Below are 25752 nucleotides of genomic sequence, written 5' to 3'. Positions count from 1 at the left end.
ATAATGTTTTCTGATTAGTAATTAAAAAACATTAGTGTTTTCTCTTTTCTCATAATAATTTTATTTTCCTTAACTATCTAATTAATTTTTAACAATTGTTCAATTTATATCTTATTTTTGGTGCACAAAGCTTTTCATTTTACGTATGCACGTTTCGTGTATCACAACATGCCAAATTAGCGACGTCAATCTGTAATTTTCGAAAATAAAATACGCGATTTGTACTTTGTAAAGCGTAACAAAATACGGGTTTCTAGTAGTTATCGATTTTTCAATGAAGCTATTGTGGAGCACTCTAATTATAAGACAGAATCTGATGGTATAAATTAGAATATCTCATCTGATGAGTACAGTTATTTATTATTTAAATATTTGCATAATTGTGATAACATATACACATTCATATATACAAGAACTGAAATAACGATAATTATATTATATAAGAAAGTATCAATTGAATTGTACTATGTGGTTAAAGAACATTTTTATAGATGTGACATTATTAACGAATATTTTATGATTTCTTTATATTACATTTACTCGGTTAATTATAAAACTCGTTAGAGTTACAACTTTCTCTATTAAGAATATGGCAAGATATTGCACAAAAATAAAATTTTAGTTTTTAGTTTTTTAGAAAAAAGCATATTACTTTTTAAGTAAAGCACGGATTATTAAGATTAATTTTTTTTTAATTTTACATAATATGAAACTAGAAAGTAAAGTTTATCATTACTTTCCGTGCAAGTTTATCAGTTGCGGCTTAAAAAGAACGATATTAAAGCAATAAGGGTCACAAAAACAATGTTTAGTGATTCTATACTTGTAGAACTGTCAGGTTCATCTTCCGACATATCATTTTTTATCCATTGCACAATTATTTGGCTATATCGTTCGTGCCACAATAAGTTGGTTTCCGCAATGGTGACAGCCGATTTTAATTTCTCTCTGAGTCCTTTAATGTTTCCTTCAGCGTAAATTCTAAATTCCCATAACTAGAAAGAAAAGAAACAAATTTTTGTTATTTAATCTATTCATAGTGTTATGTAACTTACAATTATTGCATATTTTATATAAATAATTAATAATACATTAATCTTTACTTAAGCCACAAAATTTCTATGAAATCATGAAAATTAAAATGACGGGGATCTACATATATATTCTGTAAATTGAAATAAACATATGTTCATCAAATTGATAATATACATATAATAATATATGAAGAACTGTTAAAGTTGTAGTATTAGCATACGGTTTATTATTAGTAAGTTAGCATGCAGTGGGCAGAAATAAGATTTTAATCAAGCTTTTTTTAAATTTCTTATATAGAAATTAAAATTTAAAAATATGTGGCTGACAAATTATGCAACTTATCTTGAGCAATCGTACCTTCCAATATTCTGTTCTGTCCGATATATGAGACGCTACATTTTCGAACAAAGTTCCAACATCATTCCAATTGCCAAAACTGTAATGGAAGCATATAAACATAAAAATCTTACTGTAAAATTGCAATTTTATCATTGATATTATAATGCTACTTACTAATTATACATTGTCCAATAATTTGAAATTAAAAAATTTAGAGTAATTTCCACCCCCAATTGACTTCCACTATATACAGAAGCAAATACTGCTAAAACATCCTGTTTACGAATTTCAGCTGTTACAGGATCGTATTCTTTGATGGCAGTTTCTAGATAGCTGTTTAAATAAATAGTTTGTAAGTCGAAGTGGTGATAAATATATCATGAGTGATTCAAATAATTAGTGAGATTGTTAGGCTTTGTATAATTGTTAGCTAATTTTACATAAGTAGACTTACTTATAATTACTTACTTATAAAGCGTTGCTTTATTTTCTGAGCATCCGAGTGCATTTATAATAATCTTCTGCTCTGATCCAAAATTCGTTGATAAATACTGATTCCACAAGAATTTCCAATCATCCGTAGTTCCTTTTCTTATTGCAGTGCAATAGACAGCTGGTCGTGCATTACGAGGAATTCTGTAAATAAAATAGATAAGCAAATTTTGTACAAAGAATAGATTAAGACAATTTATTTAACAGATTTATTGCCAAAGTTGATTTTCTATCTGTGTTAGTTCACGCAATTAACTAAATGCAAATTTATAATCTAAATTTTTAAGAATCCATTTCTCATTTTATAAATTAAAAAAAAAATATTTTTTTATTTTATTTTTGAAATTTAGTTTTGCTATTTATACTTTTTACAATAAAGATTCTTGTATTGCACGAGCAGAGATAATTAACACGACGAAAAAACGAAAAATGTGAAATATTAGGATTAAAATAAATATTATTAATTTAGTAATAAATATTATTAAAGTTCGTTGAAATCTTACCGTTTTGAATTATCTTCACGCCAAGTTGCGAATAAAAGTTTAGATTGCATTATACATTCCGGTTTATCAAGCTTGCAGGCCCATTGTAAAATCATCTCTCTATTTAATTCATCTAGAAGTGTATCGTTACCGCGATCATTGAATCCTACTTCTTTATACATGTTGAATAATAAATTCAAAATATGTTTTTTCACCAATTTTTGATCGTTTTCTCCAAATCTTTCATAAACATAGGATAGGCCGTTGAAAAACGCTTTCCAGGGTAAATGATGCGTCTCTCGTGTCAGATATTTCGATGCTTTCATCAATACTTCATAGTTTGTGTAACGAGCGCGAGCCAAGTTAAAGAGATCGTCTATGATTTGAGCACGATTTAAAACAGGGATAATGTTAAATCGTTCGCTATTTAATTCATTGATTAATTTCAGCCATGATTGAGTGTCGTAATTGACACGGTAGAATCCAGTTTGTTCATAATTTACGATGAATAATTCGTTGATGGGATTGATATACATTATCTCAGTTTGTGATCCTAACCATATCGTGCGTTGAAAAGTTATCTGATCAGAAATGCTTTGAGATGTGACGACTCTAATTGGTATCCAATAAAATTCGGGGATATTGGCGTCTTTGTTGAGTACAAATCGTTCCTATAACATGGTAAATTAAATTTTAAAGCCGAGTATAAGAATATGTTCGAATAATATATTCAAAAAGCTACATATGACGTAAAGGTACACTTTATTACCTGACGAAGACTTAATAAGCTATTTTTTAATGTAGCATGAACGAGGGGATATCCCGGTTGATTTGTCCAACTATCCATCACTTCCTCTATTGTTATGTTTCTCCTACTAATTGATATCGATACATATGGCTCGAAACTTTTCCATAAATCTGTAGGACGCGCCGTACTGTATGAGGTTTTATTTAAATAATCGCGAAGCGCCGATTTAGAAGCTTCTTCGCCGAATGCAGTAAACATCATCCGTAAGACACTAGCAGCTGTAATATTTATAAATAATACCAAATATTAAAGTCTTAGCATGCTTAGTAGCATTTGATCGTACAAAATCCATTAAAATATAAATTGATTCTGGAGTAACAAATATGCAATCATAAATTTTATAACATTTTTGCGTTTTGCATAATTTTTATACATTTTATTTGTAGAATGCATGGCAGAGCAGACAATTGTGTAGTGATTGTTTTCTATAAAAATTTTCTCGAACAATATTATCTTGAATGCGTTTAAGATCTTTATATAATACGTACATTTTCCATAAGTGACATAGTCGAAAATAGTACTTATTTCTTCAGGCGTTTTGACAGGATTTGTCATTGGATGTACTGAAGTAGAGGCATCGTTTAACAGAGCAGACTGCAGCTCGTAAACCACAAATTGATCCATAAACTTATCGTTTGGTGATATCTAAAATGATCATGCGAATATATACTTCATGTGTTTATCATATTTAATTGTCGAAATAGTTAATTTTTTCAACTAGTATTTTACAATTTAAGAAAAAAATTAGCTTTTTAGTGAAATATAAAATTTAATCCATTTTGTAAGAAATTAAGAAATAATTCTTAAAAAAAAAAGATAAAGCTAAAAATTTAGATTAATTTTTCGAGCTTCTAAATAAAATGGATTGAAACTTATCGCACAAGATTGATTTGTATTAGAAATAAAGAATATAACTTTCTTTTATGCAAAAATATTGATTATTACATACCACATTAGCCATATACCATTCGAGATATTGCGCGAAGCCTTCGTTGAGCCAAATATACTCCCACCACTCGCAAGTAACAAGATTTCCAAACCACATATGAGCAAGTTCGTGTGCTATTACGGTAATTATGTATTTTTTATATGTGGCCGTAGTTTCGTTTGTGTCATAAAAGAGCCCGTACTCGCTGTTGAAGAGGTCGTATTATTTGTACGGTATGATTTATTATTGTGCACTAAGTCTATACGGGATGATATATAAATTTTTATAACTATTAAACGAAAACAATATATCACCGGAAAGTAGCAAGACCCCAGTTCTCCATTGCGCCCATGGAAAAATCTGGTATTCCCACCAAGTCTAGCTTAGGTAAAGAATAATTGATATTCGTAAATTCCTGCAATTCATCGATAAGCTTTCTGGCGATATCTTGAGCAAATTTGCCATGCTGCGCGACTTCGGGTCTGCCCCATACATTGATTTCATCAGAATCATCTACAGGTTCAAATTTAGAGACGACGAATGCCACTAGATATGTTGACATGACTTCTGTTACTTCGCAACTGTCCAATGCATTTTCGTTTCTAAAGCAATAGATAATTGTAAGAATATGAAGTTGTTGAATTACTTCTTACATAAAAAAATTTATACAAAAATTTATATTGTACTTGCATCAAGATTTATTAAATATAGTTTCCATTAATACTTACACGAAGTTTGTAGAGATATTGCATGGCATATTGCTTAGTGTCTTATAGTCTTTTGGTCTTTGAATGTTGATTGTGAATCTCGATTTAAATGCTGGTTCGTCAAAACAAGGGAAAGCTTGTCTAGCATACGTAGGTTCGAATTGCGTTGTAGCTAGCCAACTAAAAAAAAACAAAAAAAAAACCAACAAATCAATATTAACGTCCATATTGTGTAATAGTTTTAATTGCAAAGCTTGACACGTGAGATTACGAAATTGCAGGTTTTTATTGCTAACTTACTGTTGTATTCCTTTGCTATCCGTATAGGAACTACGATAAAATCCTTGCATGTTGTCATTAAGAAATCCATTAAATTCAATATCCACTATTATGTTTTCTTCAATATATACGTATTCGATCAAATATATTTTTAGTTGTTGCGAATTTTCTATATGATCTATACTTGATAATTGTATTGGTTCGGTATAAGTATCGCTGCCATTCGTGTAATTTTTAGAAACTTTTATATTCATTTCAGAAATTTGAAGATTGTGAGAATTGAGAGTAATGGATGTAGTGTTTTGCTTGACTTTCATGTATATTTGCACTGTTCCATTAAAAGTGCCGTTTTCCATATGAGGTATAAGAGTCACATTATAGAGTTCTGGCTGAAACGTCTTTGGTAAGCGATATGTGTTGTCAAAGAATACTTTATCCAATTGTTCAAAAATTATTGGCACTTTTTCCTCGTACCAATCAAACTCGTATTGTGCCGTTGATAAATAAGAATCGATGGAATTTTTGGATATCGGCGTTTTCTCGGCTAGCCAATCGAGTAACTTTTGATACTGCAAGTCAAAGACAAATTTGATTAAACAAATATTAATTGATATCAAAAATTTTCTAAGTAGCACTTTTTAATTTACTAATGTGCTGTATTTACACAGAATGTCACAAATCTGATAAATCTGATAAAAAATGATGATATATTTAATGAAATGTGTTCGCAAAATTCTTTTCAGGAAAGATTATTTAATCATTATCTTTTATAAAATTTTTTTAGGTTTTAATAAATACCTTTGTTAAAATTTTATTAAAATATTTGTTAAATAGGTAAAATAAGTCTCAATATATATTTAGCAAATAAATTACCTGATTGTAGAGATCGTACGTAGATAATCTGCTTGCCAGAGCGCTTACTATACTTTCGATTTTCGTATGATCACCAAAGCTATAAAAAATTATGTGTTATGTAAATACATAATCATACGATTATATGTTGCATTATTATATAGTTCTTGCATAAAATCATTTACTTACTGTAGACGCAATAGATCATCGTAATACTCTTTAATAACTTCCATGACAACTTCAACGCCAATTAAGCTTTCATCGTATACATTCGAGAATACTCTTCCACTGTCTTGATATCGTATGTAATTTTCTGTGACTGCATTCTTTAATAACCTTGATTTAAATAACATACATAAACATATAAATTTTTAAATGTCAATATACTAGAATAGTGTATTAGCTATTGGCTCTCATGATATTAAAAAATGTTAGAAGGCCGTAGAATAAGTTATATTTTTACAATTTTTATATACACTTTTAGATTACGCTTTACTAAATAGCTATATACAATTTATAGATGTTAATCAATTACTTTTTAGAGTAGGTAGAAAAAGCTTTAAATGTTATGTATACTTACGTTTTTAAAATATCCTTTTTCGGTGAACACGCTAATGAGCTAAGAATCACAAGTTTATCTGCAGTAACATTGCTGTTTAAATACTCGTTCCAAAGAAAGTCGTATGTATTGTTTGTTATATCCGATTTCATAGCCGTGCAATAAACGATTTCGCGATAATTTGGTGGTATTCTGCAAATAAGTTAAAGTCTGACTGACACGTTGTATATTATATTACATTCTATTTTGTTCATACTAGTTTTATGCTTTTAGAATATCCACCATGGATATGGAGACTGGTTTTGAAAATTTTATACCAGACAGAGGAATAAATATATTTTAGTTTATTAGTGGCCTTACATTTTCCCTTGGCGTTTTTCTTGGAAAAGTAATCTAGCCACGTAATTGCAATCAGATATATCTAATTTGCAGGCCCACTTCGAAGTATGTATTCGTAACATATTCGTTAGATGATCGCCGTCCTTATTCGTGAAGAGAAGTTTGTCGTAAAGTGGTTCTATAAGCGATGTTAGATATTTCTGCAAAACGTCATATATTTATCTTTTGTGCATAGAATTATTTTCAAAATGCATATCATGTAAATGAGTAAAAATAATGATTAAAAAATATTTAAGCTTAAAATATAATTTGGTCTGAAAATATGTTAACAAAACATATTTTACAAAAAAAACCTTATTTAAGAGAAAAAAAATTTATACTTTAATAAATGTAAAATTTGAAATTAGTTAAATTACTTTTATATAGTTTTGCTTTATACACAGCTTATAAATAAGCTTATAAATAAGTAAACAAAAAAAATGACAAATTTTCGCAATTATTTTAGTAAATAAGAAAAAATAAGAAGTTTAATTTCATAATTTGATTTAATAGTATATCCAGAAATTTGAATTATTATAATACACGTACCTTATATAAGCCTTCAATGTCCCGTCCTCGGAAACGGTTGTTTAAGTAAGGCAGATTATTGTAAAATGCGCGCCAAGGAAGGTAGTCATTTTCTCGAGCCAAATACATTGTGGCTGATATAGCAATTTTATAATCGATATAGTCTGCTCTTGCAAGATTCATGACATCATCAATTATTGCTGCGCGGTTGATCTCATGAATTTGCCTAAGTTTAAAGGTATAGTTTCTAAGCAGATTTATCAGTTTTATCCAATAAGCCTCTTCATAATTCACGCGATAATAACCTGAGAAAAAAGTGTACATTTGTAATTACAGACCTCAAAATACTCAATAATAAAATTCTGTTTATTATATTTATTATATTTTTATAGGTTTGATTTTTAATTTTACCAGATTGCTGCACGTTGAATAGCGAAAATAACGTTAAATTGATAACCGTTTCTTCCTCTGTCAACCATAATTTTGGGTCGGTGTCGAAGTATTCCTGAGGCTCGTTATATGTTGCCCATGTAATTGGAATGTGCCATGTAGCATTAACAGAATTGCGCTCATATTTCTTAAAGAAGAAACGTTCTTGTCTCAAAGATATAGTTTTATCATCTACATTTTTTATATGAACAACAGGATAGCCTGGTTGAGTTGTCCATGTATTCAAAAAGGTTGTGATATTTTGATCTTCATTTACTTCTTTTTCAAGTGCTGCATATAGGTGTTCCGGTGTAACAAAATTGTATTTCCTAAAAAAAAGCAAAAGATGTTTTCTTTTTTCTGATAGATTAAGTCAAAATGGAATCTGAAGTTTTTATATATTTTAAGTATCAGAGAGAAATTTTTTTGTATTATTGGATAAATACGTTGCTTCTATAGATTATTTTTTTTTTTTTAATACAGAAGAAACGCAATCTGTAAGAAAAAGATTATTATTAAATACAAACATACCGTTCCTTGAGATAACTGGTTAATGAATTATAGAATATTTCGGTTCCATATGATTTTTCTATCATTCTCAGTATGCTGCCGCCTTTGTTATAAGTGATCGTATCAAATAAACTTCGAATTTCTTTAGGAGTGTAGACGTCGTGACTCAGAGCGTGTGAGGAGTTAGAACTATCTGCGGCGAAAGCAGAATGCACTTGCTCCACCACGAATTGCGATTCCAACGTTGTGTCGTTAAATGCCTAATATTTAAATAATAAATTTATTATTTAAGAAAATATTTATCGTTTAGGCGGAGAGAAATTTTTATATTAATGTTTGTTTTATGATTGCTGTAAAATATAGAATATACAAATTCTAAGCATATCATGATTATCTTGTTTGAAGTTTTCGAGAAAATTATTTGTAATGTGTTAAAAATTTAAGTTCTGCTTATAATCATTATATTAATAGCATTTTCTAATTACATACACGAGCGGGAACGTGGTACTCGAAGTATCTAGCGAATCCCTCGTTCAACCATAAATATTTCCACCACAGAGGAGTAACCAAATTTCCGAACCATTGATGAGAGATTTCGTGGGCGATCACGTTTCTGGTATTCTGTTTACTCGTGATCGACGAGTGAATCTCGTCGTATAACAAATACGATTCTCTGTATGTTAAAAGACCCCAATTTTCTCCTGCGCCCGATGGGAAATCCGGTAGCGCGACCATGTAAAGTTTCGGAAGCTGATATTTCAGTTGAAACGTGTCCTCGAAGAAGGTCACAATCGGAGATATTAAGGATAGGGCGTATTCTGTATATCTAATGGCATCAGGACGCGCGAGTACGCCGATTTCATCCGTTGTTCTTGGATTTAAAATTAAACTTTTAAAATCGGAAATAATAACTGCCACTAAATATGTCGACATCTTCACTGACTCGTGAAACGTGTATATTTTACTGTTGTCGCTGTAACAATTTGTAAAATTTTATTTTTCTTTAAAGCGTTTCTTCCCGAGAAGCCAAAGAGTGATAATATTTTATTTATGTATAAAAGTATATAAAATATTAGTAAGCAAGTTATATTAAAAATGATAATCAATTAACACTGTTAAAGTTTGTAAAAAAATATTTTATGTATATATCTGAACTTATACATACGTATCCTCGATCGTTTTCCATCTCATATTGCTAACAGCTCGGTAATTTAGCGGTACAATAGCTTCAACAGTGAACAATGCTTTTAACGCTGGTTCATCAAAGCAAGGGAACATTTTTCTGGCACCAATGGGTTCTAAATGCGTAGCTGCAAGCCATCTAGTATACAAAAAATATATATTACAGTCGATGTAATGCATAAATTTAGTTTCAAATAGATACAGCAAACAAAAAAATACAAAACAAAACGAAAAGAGAGTTTGGTTCAACTTCCGGATCCTCTTTACAATCAATCTGACGGTGATGTAAACAGTACGGTGGTGCCGGAATGCAGAAGTGATTCGTCGGTGCAACCAATTAGCTAATTGGAACGAGCCTTTACTGGGGGGCCCTCAGTATAGGTCCAGAGTACGTTGCGTCAACGGATTATTGCTGCACTTTTGTTTACGCGGGAACCACTGTACCGTTTTTATCATTATCGCTAGACTGAAGAGGGTCCGAAAGTTAGACCGAAACGACTCTTTTTGTTTCTTTTGGTATTTTTTTATTAATAAATTACTTTTTGCGCATTAGATTCTTATTGCCTTTTTTTCCTCGTTAACATTTTTTATTGCTATAGAAGCATTTGTTACTCTACTATATTCAGATTTGTCATTGTAGATGTTCGATATTACCTTGTTTCTCCATTCGTATTTATATATGAGCTTTTGTAGAAGCCACGAAGCTCTGACGTATTCAAGTGACCTGTGTACGTAATTTCGATAGTCAATTGCGTTCCATTAAGCACTTCTTCCTCGAGATTAATTATTAAGAAATCATATTTCCTTATGGTCGTGTAATTTTTGATGCCTAATTCGATTTGATTAACCGTTACATTTATTGTGTGATGCTCAATTTCCGCCGAGTGCAAAATGATTTGTTTTGTCAATTGTAGAACGTCGGCCTCAATTTTCACTCTCCCGTCGAAGGTAAAATTCCCAATTTCGAGATACGGTGTAACGGAAATGAAGTATTTTCTGGGACTTATATTCGACGGTAGGCGATAGTTGTATTCCTTTAAGGCTTGTGATACCGAAGCGTTTTCGTACCATTTTAACTCATACTGAGCGATTTTTAAAGAGGATTCTAGAGACGTGAGAATCGGCGCTAATTCCGTTTTATGTTTGTCGATGAATTGTTCGAATCTTTCCACTAATCTGTATGTCGAGAAACGTTGTGACGCCCCATCAAGGATTGTGGCTATTGTACCCTGTTCTCCATAACTAAAAAAAAAATAGTATGATCATAAAGTCAATTAAAAATGATTTTTCTATATGTGTATAACTATATTACATATTTAATCAATTTTTATATTTATTTTTTATATCGTATAATTTGAAACAGTTTAAAGAAATGTGTTCCATAATTATGCTTGATTGCTTGATGCTCTAATATTAATACATTATTAATTTATTATTATTATTAATAATAAAATATTAATATTTTATTTATTTAAAAATGGTACTTTTTTCTTTCAAATGGCTTCTCATTGCACGATTGCATTAAGTAATTACTTTATTGTAATAAAGAGGACTTACTATTTTTCCATTTCGTTGTAATGCTTTTGAACAAAATCAAGAATGTACTCGGCGCCAATCAAACCAGAGTTATAAACAGCGGCGAAGACGCTCTTGCTGTCCTGTTTACGAATTCGGCTGACTTCATAATTGGTGATCGCAAATTGTAGATACCTGAAGTAGCAAGTAATTAATTAATTACACAAATTCCATATTTTTCTTTACTTCTCTTTTGGAAGTAATGCGTCCTCCATTTTTTGTTATATATTAGAGTTAATATTTCCATATATTTCTATTAAATCTTGCCTTTCTAAAATGGTCTTATTCTGACTGCATCCAAGAGCGTTTATAATCACTATTTGGTCAGCCGTATGATTGGAATTAAAATATTCTTGCCACAAAAATTCCCAGTCTTCAGAAGTTCCATATCTTATGGCTACGCAATACGCTGTGGTTCTTTCATTTGGCTTAATGCTGTGAAAAACAACGAACAATCTGACGTTGGTTATATTGTAAAGAAAATTAGTTAAAAATCAGACTCGATTCTTTAAAGTCATAAAAGTAACTGTATAATAATTAAAATTGTTTTATATTCTTACCGCATAGAAGTATTTGCTCTCCACTTTGCGAATTTGTTTAAGTAAACCGTTTTACATTCTTCGTCGTCCAAATTACAGGCCCAGTTGTTTACTTCTCGTCGTAGTAGGACCGTTAATCTGTCATCATTATCGCGATCCTCGTATCCCAATTTTTCGCGTATATTACTGATAAGGGATAGAATATATTCCTACAAGCACAACGTTATCAAATCATGTGGCTAATAGAGATAAATTTTTCATTGTACATATTTTTTTTATATTTGGATTTACAAGTTTTTAAAATTTTTAATTGTTTATATAATTTATATATATATATATATATAGCTATTTCTGTGAAAAAAATATTAATTAGTTCGTAAAAATTGATTGATAAATTATTTGAAAAATTTACAAAGAAAATTTCATGTTGTTTCCTTTGTTAAGTTGTAAAATGCAAAATTTATTTTACGTGTTTTAACATAGCAAATAATTAACCTTGAGTAAAATATGATTATCGTGTCCTGCGAATCGTTTATTTAAGTAGTCTAATCCATTAAATGCTGCTTTGAAGGGCAAGTAATTGTTTTCCCTTTTAAGATATGTTATTCCATTTAGAACCGTTTTGTAATCTTGATACCCTGCTCTACCAAGATTTAATAGATCATCTACAATGCCGGCTCTGTTTAATACATGAATTTCACTGATATTTTTGTTGTGTAATGCATTGAAAATGCACTGCCATCCATTAGAATCATAATTCACGCGGTAAAAGCCTATAATAAAAATGTTGAAGTTATTCATTTTCAACAATTTGTGTGAATTTAAAATATTTAATGATATAAACTGATTTAAATATTGTCTGGCATTAACCTGATGATTGCAAATTGAGTATCACCCATTCTTGCGGACCAATTGTGAGATATCTGGTATCGTATTCGGTAGACAGCCAATCTTGTGCGATCGTGTTATCGAAATTTGGTTCGCTTTGCGTAGTCCATGTAAGAGGAACCCACCATTTAACATTTGTAGGAGTTTTGTCTAGATTTCTCAAAAAGAAGCGTTCTTGGCTAATACGTAAGACACCTTTGCTTTTAGTGGTGACAGATACAACGGGGTATCCGGCTTGCGTAGTCCAAGTGTTCATTATCGTTTCTATGGGAACGGATAAATTTAGCTGACTTGATTCTGTCTGATTTTGTATTGCTGTCCACAAAGCTTCCGGTCGACCCACTCCCTTTTCTTTGCTAAAACATTACATTTGTAATAATAATCTTGATTGTATTAAAGGAAACAGAGGAAAATTAATTTCTTTTTCTTAAAATTCTCGACAACTAAAGAATTACGAATGTCAAGTAATCTTGATTTGTAGATATTTAAAATTGAACAGTGATAAATTAATATTATTGTCAGTAAATAATATCAAAATATCAATTTAATACTAAAATAATATCAAAAGTTTTTAAGCAGATTAATTAATATCAATGTCAATCAATTTTATATTTTTTCTATTATTAACTTTACATTTGCATTTGCTGCACGTTGTTTCATTAATTTTAAAGTTTATTATATCTTAAACTGTTTATTCTTTAGGAAATTAATGAACTAATAATGCAATACGATTGATTATTATTTTCTTTGTGATATTTACTTATTTTCTAAGTATTCACGTAATGCCGAATTGAAGAGATTGGTTCCGAATGTGAGATCCATCATGCGAACAATGCTGGCTCCCTTTGAATAGGTAATGGAATCTCCCATTTTCCCGATTTCTGATTGAGTAGAAACATTCCGAGTCATTGGTAGAGAAGATTCAAGACCATCCACTATTAAAGCAGATTGATGCTGTTCGACCACGAATTGCTCCTTCATGTTCCACGATTGTTCGATCTAGAATAAGAAAAAAACTTATTAATTTAATTTTTTCCAAAGATATAAAAATAAATTCTTGCTTTTTTTGTCAGTATTACCAGTGTCGTAATTATAATATAAACCGATTAGTTATTTTTAAAATATAACAATGCCATCCATAGTAAATGCGATTATGCAACATTAAAGTTAATTAATTTTCTTTCATGGGTTTCTAAAATATTTTTAAAATATCCAATTTTTTTTCTTTTAAAAAGTATATTCTATTACATTCGGCGATGACTTTATGTTATGTAAAATGACTCTAGTAAGCAAACAATGACTCTTACTTCCGCGGTTCCGAAGTACTGAAAATATCTGGCAAATGCTTCACTAAGCCAAAGGTAGCCCCACCATTCTGGTGTCACCAAATTTCCGAACCACATGTGCGTGAGTTCATGAACGATGACGGAAGCCACGCTCTGCTGTGCCGGCGCCGACGATTCTTTTTCGTCGTACAGCAGCCGGGCTTCGCGATACGTCACCAGTCCCCAATTTTCCATGGCTCCGGCTGCGAAGTCGGGTACAGCCACCATGTCCATTTTAGGGAGCTGATAGTCTTGCAAAAATTTTTCACTGAACAATTTGAGGGCTGCGGTGCTGATATTCAAAGCGTAATTAGTCTGCTCGATAAAAGATGGTCTAGACCATACTGTCAATATGTCTTGTCCGCGAGACTCAAATTCCGAAACGACAAACGCCACTAAATACGTTGACATAGGGATGCTTTCATTGAAGACATCCCAAATGTTGCCATCACTTAAAAAAAAAAAAATTGTTTTGTGAAAAAAACAAGTGATACTTTTATTGTTAATCAAGCGCGATTGCTGTACTTTTTAATACTTACAGTTCTTCAGTTGTTCCCGGCATATTACTGAGGCACTTATAGTTTTCGGATCTTAATATTCGGATTGTAAAGTTTGCTTTAAAACTTGGCTCGTCAAAACATGGAAAGGCATGTCTCGCGTGTGTAGTTTGAAACTGTGTCGCAGCTAACCATCTATACAATTTCAAATTATTTGTCTTTATTTATTATATTGTAAATTACAACGTTTATAATGTTTTCATTATTTCGCTCATTACGAAATAATGCACGAAAGAGTGCAGAGCAACAGATGTTTTCAAAAAATTCTCATGTAAAAGACGTGTTTGAGTTTTTCTTAGATTTTATGTTGTATAAATGCATAGATTATTGTTTTATATAAGAAGCAACTATTTCAACCATATTAACATCTATTTTACTGCACATTTCCAAGATTTTATCAATATATGAACACAAGTGCAAATATAACTGTGATAATATCCGATAAAAGAATAAAAAACTACAATTATTACACGTGATTAAATGATTAAGAATTGATAAAGAAATAAAAATTCTAAAGTGGCTTGTCACTTACTTAAGTTGTCCGTTTTTATCGTAATAAGAACTTCTATAAAATCCAATCATATTGTCGTTTAGAACCCCGTTATATGTAAAAGAGATTAGTAGCTCTGTTTTTTCTTTAAGAATATAAGGGAAGACATTGAGATGGTACTTTTCAGTGGTTTTGTTATATTTATGTGACATATTGACTTTTTCATCGTTTATTAGAAGAGACTCTCTTAGGATTTGGATGTTTCCCACGTGTAACGCGAATTCTTGAGTTGCTTGTTTTACCACAGCTTTAATTGTTACGAAGCCGACAAATGTAAAGTTATTAGCTGTTAAATTTGGTATGAGAGCAATCTCATACGAAACGGGTTCGATGGACTTTGGTAATCTATAGTCGATGTATAGATCATTGTCTTGAAAATCCGCATTTTGCGCGAGTGCATCTGGATGAAAATAAAATTTTTCAAAATATATGTCATAAATGTATTATTATTTTTGTATAATATTTTGCAACATAATATTTTGTCTATTGTTAACATTATGCAACATGTTTGTTAATGTTATGTACAATGCAATCTACTTAGAAAACAGTATGTTAAGAAAATGTTAAGAGAATTATATAATTCTTCTTTTCATAAATAAGCCTTGAAATTAATAAAAATAGATATTAAATATATCTACTAGATACAAAGTATAAATAAAATTACCTTCGTACGAAAGAGACTTTTCTGCTGCATTTTCTCCGAGCAGTATAATTAGAGTGCAGAGCAACAGATGTTTCCAAAAAATTCGCATCTAAAAGACGTTTTTCTTAGATTTTATGTTGTATGAATGCATAGATCATTTTTTTTTATATAATTAAAAAACATTTAATATAAAACTGATATAAAATTATATTAACATTTATATTACTGCGTAACAGTTCTAAAATTTTATCAATATATAAACGCAAACAAATAAGTGCAAATACAATCGTGATAATGTCCGATAAAAGGATAAGAAATTAAAATTATTCCACGTTATTAAATTGATAAAAACCGTGAAAATGATAATAAAAATTGATAAAAAAATTAAAATATTTCATATTTTAGCTAAATTTATAAATGTAATAAAAACCGTTGTTTTTATTACATTTAATTTTTTAAAGATTTTTTAAAAGCTAATTTTAATTAAACAATTTTAATTAAAACGATAGAGTTTTAAAACTATTATATATAAAAAATAAAAAAGATAGGCTTTGATATTGAAAAATAAATTACAAAAATTGAAAAAGCTGAACAAAAGCTCGAGTTGATTTTTAATTGCTCTTATAATTATCTGTATTATACAAATGTACAAACGTTTCAGCACATTTTTGTTTGGTCATCTTCAGTGTACATACAACCCAACTAGCGTTTTTTTATGTATACTCTTTCGTTGAGGACAACTGACAAAGCGCTTTCAATCTTTTAAATTTGTGACATTACTTTAGTTTTTATTTATTGACTTATATGGTTGACATCTAATTGGTTCGTTTTGATTTATGAAGAGGCAACTTTCAAGTAAGATGACAACACCGTTTTTTAATGACTACACTGTAAAAGATTGCCTAAAAATTCACACATTTTTGTCTGAATTTTCAGATCTGGGTGCCTGAAAGTAATTTCAGACAATCTGTCTTAATTATCAGAGTAGTTTATCTGCAAGTTCAGAATAGTGGCGCGTCTGTCCGAAATATTTAGAATTGGTGTCCAAAAAATTAGACAACATATTTGAAAGCAGCATCTGTCTAAAATTTCAGACATGCTGTGGTTTTATAACCCGATGCGTGGATGTTCGCGCAGTAACGAAGACGCAGTAGCAGTGTAACAAATGCAGTCGAAGCAGTCTCAACTGACGTTGCGTCGTGGAATCCATTACGGAATATTAGTTAGGGTGATGGCAAAGAACGAGATGTAAGTCGTAGTCGTGGACATATGGTAAGGCAGAGAAAAACGTAAGACGTGAAAAGTTATTGTGTGGATACGTTTCACGACTTATGTTTTTCTCTGCCTTACCATACGTTCACGACTACGACTTACATCTTGTTCTCTGTCATCAGTCTTACATCCGAAAAGTTTTATGATCATGTGGTGTTTGTGTTTTTTAATGAAATATATGTATACCAGTGAAAAACAAGTTCGGATAAGTGTGGTTTTTTAAAAATACTAACAGTATATTTTGGTTTAAAGTATACTCAGTGATGTGATGTTTCCTACCGGGCTCCCGACTCCCGAGCCCCACCCAAGCGAGAAGCGCGTATATGTTCTCGCTTGCATGGGGCTCGAGAGTCGGGAGCCCGGTAGGAAACATCGCATCTGAGTATACTTTAAACCAAAATATATTGTTAGTATTTTTTAAAAACCACATCTAAATTCTAACAAAAGTGTCTGAATATTCAGGCATTAAGATCAGAAATATTCAGACAACTGTAGTTAGAAATTCAGACAACTGTAGCTAGAAATTTAGACAACTGTAGCTAGAAATTCAGACGACTGTGACCAGAAATTCAGACAACTATGACCAAAAATTCAGACAACTGTGGCTAGAAATTCAGACAATATTCTGTCCAAAAATTTAGACAATGTGACTGTAAGAAAACTTCAAACACTTTTGTCTGAATTGTCAGTCAGTAATTTTTTACAGTGTAATGTAAGACAACAACTTCCACCTATGTTTTATATTTCGCGAGCGTTTAGTTTTTTATCACAATACGTTAAGATAATTTGTATGTACACTGAAGATGGCTAAAAAAATAAGCCGAAACGTTTATATATTTGTATAATACAGATAATAAGAGCAATTAAAAACCAGCTTGGGCTTTTGTTCAGCTTTTTTAGAGTTTTAAAAGCTAAAGAGTTTTATTAAGAGCTAAAGAGTAATTATTTAGGAATTATTCCACTTACCTTTACTAAATATTTACGTTTGTAGCTGATATTATCGTTCTTTCACACTTTCATACTCTATTTTACAGATATACATTTATAACTATTTATAAAGGTAAAACCAAAAGTTATTTATATTTGCAATAATACTTAAAATAATTATTTTACTTTTATAAAAATTTATATATATCAATCACGCCAGCGGGTGAATTATTTATTTTTTTTTAACGTTTCTAGATGTATAATTTGCGCGAACAATAGAACCTGTCGAGTGACAAAAAGATTGTCAAATGAACCTTAGTCTTGTTACGCGTTGATAACCTATGATATTATCGACTATCTTATCATACGAGTTTCACTAATGCCGTCATTTTTCGTATAAAACCACGTTATCACGCTTTCTACTTATACACATATTATGACAGCAAAAATTAAGTGTTTGCAAAAAAACAATGCAACAATTCAATAAGTGATTTTAGATTACGATTGATGAGAAACTTGAGAACTTGATAATTGTTACATTATACAATATGATACAACATTGATTACGAGCTAATATGATTGCAAATTAATCTAAATTGATAGTGATCTAGTTTTTGATAATAAGTTTTTATATAAGTAAACTATACATATAATTTTGTTAAGTAACATTTTAAAACATGTCTAATTGCATTAAAGTTTTTCAAACGCTGTTCTTGTTGAAAATCGCAATATTTGTAAGGTATAAACTATATTATATAGACTTTGTTTTTAAAAAATTAAAATTATTAGTTATTATTAAAAAAATAATAAAAAATTGCTTTTGTATTTAGAAATATCGATTCTCAAAAATTACGAATCATGTTTCGACTCTTGATGAAGATAATCTTGATTAGCGATTGGTTTATCAGAATAAAAATAAATATGATTTTATTACCAGAAGTATCTTTCATTCAAGTGTTTTAAAGGCGAAACAGAAACATATGATTGGTTTTAAGCCTGTTTTAGACGATCTGAAATCTACAATAGAATTTTTGATGGAGATCTGTATTATATTTCTAGTATATATAATATAATAAAAAATATTTGAAGAATCAGCATTAACGAATACACATATATAAAAAATTTTGGTATATATTTTAAAATCAATAACAATCGATAATAGGTAATAGTGTATATAAAGTATTATGACGAATTATTATGACGGCAGATAAAAACTAAGAAATACTTTAAGGATTATGTCTGATAACGACATTGTAAACAGATATTACGGAGAATTATAACATTTTTAAGATTATGAGGCTTATATTATACAAATGCGCTATCTGTGAACCGCGAAACATATTTATTTATGCAATATAATATAAAATTTTGTTAATATTATAATAATAAAAAATATATTACAATATTACAATAATAAAAAATATTTATTATTATAACATAATATTAATTGTAATATCTCAGAATTTACAAATAAATAAAAATTATATTTCTTATAAATAAGAAAATTCTTATTAAAAAATAGTAGAAAATAAATAATAATATTAGAAAATTCGTATTTCAAGTATTTTGAATTCAAAATTTTAATAAAATTATATTACGTATATTATTCTTGTTATTATAGATTACGATACACTTTATCTACTCTGGCCAATGATTAATTAAAATGATAGATTATTAAAATCTATGTTTATTGCGAATATTTGTATAAATGTGTGTGTATCATATATATATATATATATATATATATATAAACATTATCAAAAATTAACGATGATAGTAACCATCTCTAGTTGCTTTTTTTAAGTAAGTAAAATTATAATTTTAAATTTGAAAAATGTTAGAGTTAAAATAAAAATTAAAGGGTATTTATGAATTTGTTAAATAATATTAATATATAAAATACAAGGTAATGTTAGAAGACAGTATTTTTATTATTGTTGTGACAGTATAAGTTTATTGTTTTTACGATATTTTTATATTTATATACTTATTTACTAAACATTGGTTATATTTGGTTGTAATGCACTATTATTTAATGTATTGTACAATGTGACAGATAATTCATTGTTTCCGATAGCGCTAAGAATTTTCGACATATTTTCTCTGACTTTGCTTATTCTCTTTCTTTTCTTGATTAAATCAGAACTTACATACTCATCAATATTATGTGATTCGATAAGTGCTTTTATCTGTAAGAAAATATTTCATCATTTCAGTGACTGTTTCATGGAGATAATACATAAACATTGAATAAAATAATATTGTGTAAAGCAAACCTTTTTGACTTGTTCTTCTGTGACAGACGCTGAAATAATGCGGCTAAGGATATAATTATCACCATTAGTACTGTAAATATAATATAATGTTGCATTAGAGAAAAATTATTATTAAATATAATTTTAATTTATCATGCAGTACAACGCAAATCTTTCGATTAAAACAATATTTAGATAACTTTTATTAATATAAAAGCATAATATTACTTACCCTACGGTAATCTCGTCAAAATTATTAATAAAATAGTCAATTGTTGCATCTAAATTTTGCAGATTAACAAGCATATTGTCAAATAACATGTAATAAATATTTCTCATAGATGGTACATTTTTCATTATGATAGAATTTAAATGTTTTTTGTTAATGTCAATATTTTCCGAGCAACCAAGGTAAGAGTGATCGCTTGAAGTTTCTTTAGATGCCTGCAGGAATTGATTCCAAATAGACTCATTAGCCTTCGTCAAAGCGATGCAAAATATAATTTCTTGATTGAATGGAATTCTGAGGAACAAAACAAAAAGTTAAAACTTATTTTAAATTTGTTAGATTAAATTAAAAGAATCATACATTAAAAATGTACATTAAAAATGTTACTTTTGTTTTATTTTATTCTATTTTATAGTAAAATGCAGTGCATGCACAGTAATAATTTGTAAATTAATCTTTTTAGCAAACATCTTGCCTAGTAAAGCGGTGAACTTGTCTAGTAAATTAAAGAACAAAATTTTTTACATTTTTTTTTGTTTAATAAATAAATATTTTGGTCAAAATTAAAGGGAAATTGAAAATAATTGTACATACATAGTAGTAGTTTAGTATTACAGAACAATTAATAATGATACATTAATTTCTGATTAATTTATTATGTAAATTGTAAATTTACGAAGTCGACAGGATTAATATTATATATCAAAATTGTAACAAAAGTGTATCTTAGTTATTCGTTAAATTAAATAAACACAAGTTAGAATCGAGCAGTCGGTACTATTGTCATCTAGTATCTGATTTAAAATTATATTTTAGTTTGTGCAAAATTTGTTGATTAAATAATCAAACTTACGTATTTACAGTTGGGTTGTTCACATATGCAAGTAATTTAGTGGTAGCTTTTGTTTGACATTTTGGATGCCCATGTACACAAGTATAGCGATAGAAGGTGTTCCTAACTTGTATAGTTAAGGGATCGTCATTAGGTTGCTCATCGAAACTCACATATTCAAGTAGTTTATTCATCAAGTTGAATAAATATGGCTTGAAAAAAATATTAAAAATTTTATTAATATTATAAATTTAATTTTATTAATATTATAAATTTTATTAAAAATTATATTAGAAATTTTATTTTATTTTATTTTTATTATGAGATATAAACATGTTAATTTTTTTTGTTAAATTTGTTAGCTTTTAAATAATATTTGTTTTGATGATGCACATTAGATTATGATGTATCATACCTTAAAGATTACAGTTGCTTCAGGCTGCAGCAAAAAGTCATTTAACGTACTAATAATCTCGAATAATCGCTTCCATATAACAGGATCAGTTTCTCGCCACGTGTAATTGATAATTTCTAGAAAAGTTACAGGGTCGAGGCGTTCGGTCTTTATCATATAGTAAGCATCGTCGATAATTTGGAGACGATTCAGAACTGGAATCTTGACGTAATCGTCAGAATTAAGAAAAATAGCAATTCGCTTCCAATTGGTTATATCGTAATTTACGCGATAAAAACCTGTTACAAACAAGATTAGTATAATAGTTAATATTAAAATTTATTTTTTTTATTAATTTTTCTGTTTTATATGAATCGCTAAATATTTTTTGAAAATTTACTATTTAAATTTTGAGTGATTTATTTTATTATATTAATATATATATTGCAATAATAAATACCTGTTAAGTGTTTGTTTACAATAATCCAGTCGTTAATGTCTACTGCTTCGATCATTATACTCTCGATCTTTGGCTTTAGCCAGTGACTGGCTAACGTTGACGAAAAATTCAAATTGCTTTGTGTTGCAAAGTTTATTGGAATCCACCATGTGCTATTGCTCTCGGTATTATTAGGCGTTGGAACTAGAAATTTTTCTTGCGTAACCTTGATCTCACCTGTAGTATAATCTCGATTGATCGTTACAATAGGATAACCTGCTTGACTAAACCAAGTATCCATTACTTCTTTTACATTAAAATCATCATGTGGTACGTCTGATTCATCGAGAGCGTCTTGTAATGCTTTCCATAAATTGTCTGGTGTGACACTACTGTATTCACTAAAAATCGATAAAAATAATATATCTTTAATAATGAAATTTACAGTTTTTCGGTGGATTTTATAGTCACAATAACAATTTATAAAAATTCGCTTTTTCAAAACTTAAGAGAATTAATACAAATTTAATAATTTTGGAAAAAATTTTATCTACAATTGTGTATACAAAATGAGCTTAATATCAATCAAACATAAATATGATATCTGTACTTGCTAGTTTTTTTTATTTGTAGATTTATTATAAACTTTATTTTTCTCAAAATTATTTTTTATATTTTATGTTATAATAAAATTTAAAATTTATAAACAATTATACTAACTGCGCTTGAAGGTATTTTATTAAACCGTTTTGGAACACATCTTCCCTCAAGAAATGCGACAACATTCGTAATAAGATACTAGCTAAAAGATAAAAAACAGATATGGAATTATTTTTTACAAATATAAATAACTATGTAAAACAAAATAAAATAATATTTATATTAATTAATATTAATTTTAAAACTATAATTAGTTGTTATAATTTTATTTTTTCCTTTTTTTTAAATATATTATTAAAAGTAAATTAAATATTTCTTACGTTTCGTATATGTATGAGTAGGTGAATATGCTTTCCGAACGTCTAAATGACTAGTTATATTTATGTTAATCGGCTTGTTGAAATGATTAGAATCTATGCGAAGCAAGAATAGTATATCATGCAACACATACCAGTCCATTAATCGCCATTCTTTGAGAAACTAAGAAGATCAATATTTTGTTAAAAATGATTAACATATTTCATTTACACACTTTGTTGGTACCTTGTCAGTAATGTAGAATTTTAAATAGGTTGCCATGCCTTCGCTCAACCAAAGATAATCCCACCAAGCCGGACTAACTAGATTTCCAAACCATTGATGCGCTATCTCGTGCGTGATTGTCATGGTGTTATACACTTTGTTTTCGATTGAAGACGAGTTATAATCTTGAAGAAGTACACGGTCTCTAAAAGATTTTGAATAATTGTGATTAGTAATGCAATAAACATAATAGAATTAAAAAAAATGTTTCAAGACTTATTACATGTGTGGAGTTTAAAATGCTATACATAAACAAAGAATGGTTTGTCTCATTTCAGTTAAATATTTTTTAATTGTCGAATAAATAGTGCATTTTGGTAGTCAAATTTTGAAAGCTGTCATAATTTATAAAATTTCTACACGCAAATTAATCTTTCTACATTAGTTTTGATATAATTAGCTCAACTGATATATATATCGAAACTTTTACATAATTTTATAATATAATTTAAGAAATATTTTGGAGGACAAGTAATAATCTTCTGTCAAAAAAATTAGTTTTATTAACAAAACGCTTATTAAGAAAAGACTTACAAGTAAGCGATCATGCCCCAGTTTTCAGTGGCTCGGCTTGTATATACGGGAATGGCGATGTGATCCATCTTTGGCATTCGAGTGGTGCTGTTAGTAAATTTTTCGAGCTCTTGCGTTGCCTTCTCGGCAATATCTAAAGGATACGCAGCGTGTTGAAGAAGGTGCTTTGGGCCCCATATTTTGATGGTACCATCTAAATTTGAGATATAATCATAATTGGCGATCACGAAACCCAGTATATTTGTCGACATGATAGGTGTTGTCTCGAAGTATGTCCATACTTTTCCATCGACCTCATCGACATTCGATCGCGTGGATGGCATATTTGATAATGCTACATAATTAGGATAATGCTTTATAGAAAATTTGAAGGTTGCTTTTATGGCGGGTTCGTCCCAGCACGGAAACGCTTGTCGCGCAGTGACAGGTTGGAAATGCGTAGCTGCTACCCATCTGTAAATTCAATATCAATTTGTTTAAATGTATTAAATTTCGCATTAACGTGTTTAAAGTTATCGTGAGGAAGCAATAGGTCACGCGAACGTTTATTATATATTTCAATAATCAGAAGCAGTTGAACGTTCCGGAAAGTGATCAATTATTTCATATACTATTAATTTTATTTAATATCTATGTGTCCAAATTTTAATAGCTTTTTACGTTTTTTAACGTATATTAATTGCATAATATAATATCAAAGAAGATAGGAAGACTAACAAACTGAGTAGCTAGATAAATATTTTTTCTTTTAATTTTTTGTGCATGTTATTTTGTTATACATATGTTATAATATAATGTTAGCATAATTTATTCGCACGATAGAGTTATATTTTTTCTTTAATAATTACTTACACTATGTTTCTATCATTGTTTATCATGTAGAAACTCTTGTAAAATCCATTATAATCTATGAGTACACCCACATACTTAAGGTATAGTGTGTAAGTTCCAGGATATAATAACTCTTCAAATTGTATAGTCAAAATGTTTGTTTCATTGTTGTAATCATGCTGTCTTGGAATATAATTATCTACGGCGTTTCCGTTTCCGCCGGTCAATCTTGTTAATGATTCGTCTATTGTGAGTAGCACAGTGTGCAATGCGATGGAATTTGTCATTTTGTGCACTTCGATGTCAATACTCGTTTCGCCATTAAAGGTGAAATTACCTTCCACGATATGCGGTATTAATTTTATGTTGTAATGAGTGGGCACAACATGTTTTGGTAGGCGATATGGATTTTCTTGATATTCTTCCACTACTTCATTATCTTCATGATGAACGCTCTGACTTGTGACAAATAGTAAAGTTACTCCTAATAAACACTTGATAACTGTCATGATGCTACTATATAATTATACACATATGCACTTTTACACTTTTATATATTGAATTTTATTAGGCTGTTGAAAAATGATCTTCTCATCTTACATATTTGGAATAAAATCCTATATTTTTATACCATATATGTATATTTGTTACGTCCCACACGCGATATTATCAAACGTTTTTTTTCCGCGATATCACCAAAAGATAAAAAAAGAGGAAAAAAAGAAAACGGAAATACCAAATGGAATATTTCAAACTAAGAGTAATCTTCTTAAACACTTCGGCGATAGCAACACTCGTCTGGGGTGTCTAGAGTAGTTTAAAAACGAAAGACATGAGAGAGAAATCTCCAAAGATATCTCCAAAGAATATTATCGTTTGCAACGCGTCATTGCTGTTTCATAGGTCATAAACTTTGCTGTTTATTGATATGCTTTTTAGAGTATTTTTTATTTCTTGAGATGTTTTAATATTTCTTGCTGAGTTAATAATAAAGAAGTTTAGATTAGAAATGATGGATTAAAAGAGATAATGTTTATTAGGAAAATATGTTGCATGAAATGTTTTCTAGGAACATATATATTATTAAAACAGAATTAATAATCTAGAGAAAATTATTATCTTAAAAATTTGGTACAGTTATGTTAGATATATATTGTTTTTGTTTTAAATAATTATCTAATCAATGGTTATCGCTAAATTGTTATTTTGTAC

The 25752-nt window shown here is 29.3% G+C and overlaps 2 protein-coding genes across 2 annotated transcripts; both read right to left on the bottom strand.

Annotated features, from left to right (window-relative positions):
• Nucleotides 1-37: 37 nt before the first annotated feature.
• LOC105677002 (putative aminopeptidase-2) lies at nucleotides 38-18070 on the bottom strand. The gene is made up of 32 exons (XM_012375264.2): nucleotides 17824-18070; nucleotides 15607-15694; nucleotides 14925-15342; nucleotides 14375-14527; nucleotides 13818-14286; nucleotides 13271-13509; nucleotides 12493-12866; nucleotides 12118-12395; nucleotides 11644-11831; nucleotides 11351-11518; nucleotides 11066-11218; nucleotides 10163-10750; nucleotides 9492-9647; nucleotides 8816-9299; nucleotides 8348-8586; nucleotides 7799-8145; nucleotides 7409-7692; nucleotides 6842-7020; nucleotides 6503-6673; nucleotides 6112-6258; nucleotides 5944-6022; nucleotides 5092-5639; nucleotides 4813-4971; nucleotides 4399-4686; nucleotides 4106-4289; nucleotides 3645-3801; nucleotides 3118-3374; nucleotides 2370-3019; nucleotides 1843-2010; nucleotides 1549-1707; nucleotides 1393-1471; nucleotides 38-995 (listed from the first exon to the last, which is right to left on the bottom strand). Exons 2-32 carry the CDS (start codon nucleotides 15692-15694, stop codon nucleotides 753-755), a joined length of 8094 nt encoding a protein of 2697 aa, XP_012230687.2. The 5' UTR covers nucleotides 17824-18070; the 3' UTR covers nucleotides 38-752.
• Nucleotides 18071-19691: 1621 nt separating this feature from the next.
• Nucleotides 19692-25369, bottom strand: LOC105677003 (aminopeptidase N-like). Its single transcript, XM_012375265.2, has 11 exons — nucleotides 24562-25369; nucleotides 23710-24162; nucleotides 23137-23320; nucleotides 22914-23073; nucleotides 22654-22735; nucleotides 21955-22334; nucleotides 21516-21793; nucleotides 21122-21312; nucleotides 20272-20562; nucleotides 20061-20130; nucleotides 19692-19973 (listed from the first exon to the last, which is right to left on the bottom strand). The coding sequence occupies exons 1-11, from the start codon at nucleotides 25047-25049 to the stop codon at nucleotides 19779-19781; spliced, it is 2772 nt and encodes a 923-aa protein (XP_012230688.2). The 5' UTR covers nucleotides 25050-25369; the 3' UTR covers nucleotides 19692-19778.
• Between the last annotated feature and the right edge of the window lie 383 nt (nucleotides 25370-25752).

The sequence above is a fragment of the Linepithema humile genome, chromosome 6 (assembly GCF_040581485.1).
Source record: "Linepithema humile isolate Giens D197 chromosome 6, Lhum_UNIL_v1.0, whole genome shotgun sequence".
Taxonomy (NCBI): Eukaryota; Metazoa; Arthropoda; class Insecta; order Hymenoptera; family Formicidae; genus Linepithema; species Linepithema humile.
This window is presented reverse-complemented; position numbering and strand designations above follow the sequence as displayed.

Bases quoted from the DNA above. Each gene is read 5' to 3' on its own strand.
- LOC105677003 (XM_012375265.2), bottom strand. From the start codon at position 25,049: ATGACAGTTATCAAGTGTTTATTAGGAGTAACTTTACTATTTGTCACA. The intron at 23,321-23,709 runs GTAAGTCTTTTC...AAAATCTTTTAG, and splicing joins TGGGGCATGATCGCTTACTT to AGACCGTGTACTTCTTCAAG. The intron at 21,313-21,515 runs GTATGATACATC...ATTTTTTTCAAG, and splicing joins AAGCAACTGTAATCTTTAAG to CCATATTTATTCAACTTGAT.
- LOC105677002 (XM_012375264.2), bottom strand. From the start codon at position 15,694: ATGCGAATTTTTTGGAAACATCTGTTGCTCTGCACTCTAATTATACTG. The intron at 10,751-11,065 runs GTAAGTCCTCTT...TTTTTTTTTTAG, and splicing joins TACAACGAAATGGAAAAATA to TTATGGAGAACAGGGTACAA. The intron at 7,021-7,408 runs GTACGTGTATTA...GACGTTTTGCAG, and splicing joins ACATTGAAGGCTTATATAAG to AAATATCTAACATCGCTTAT.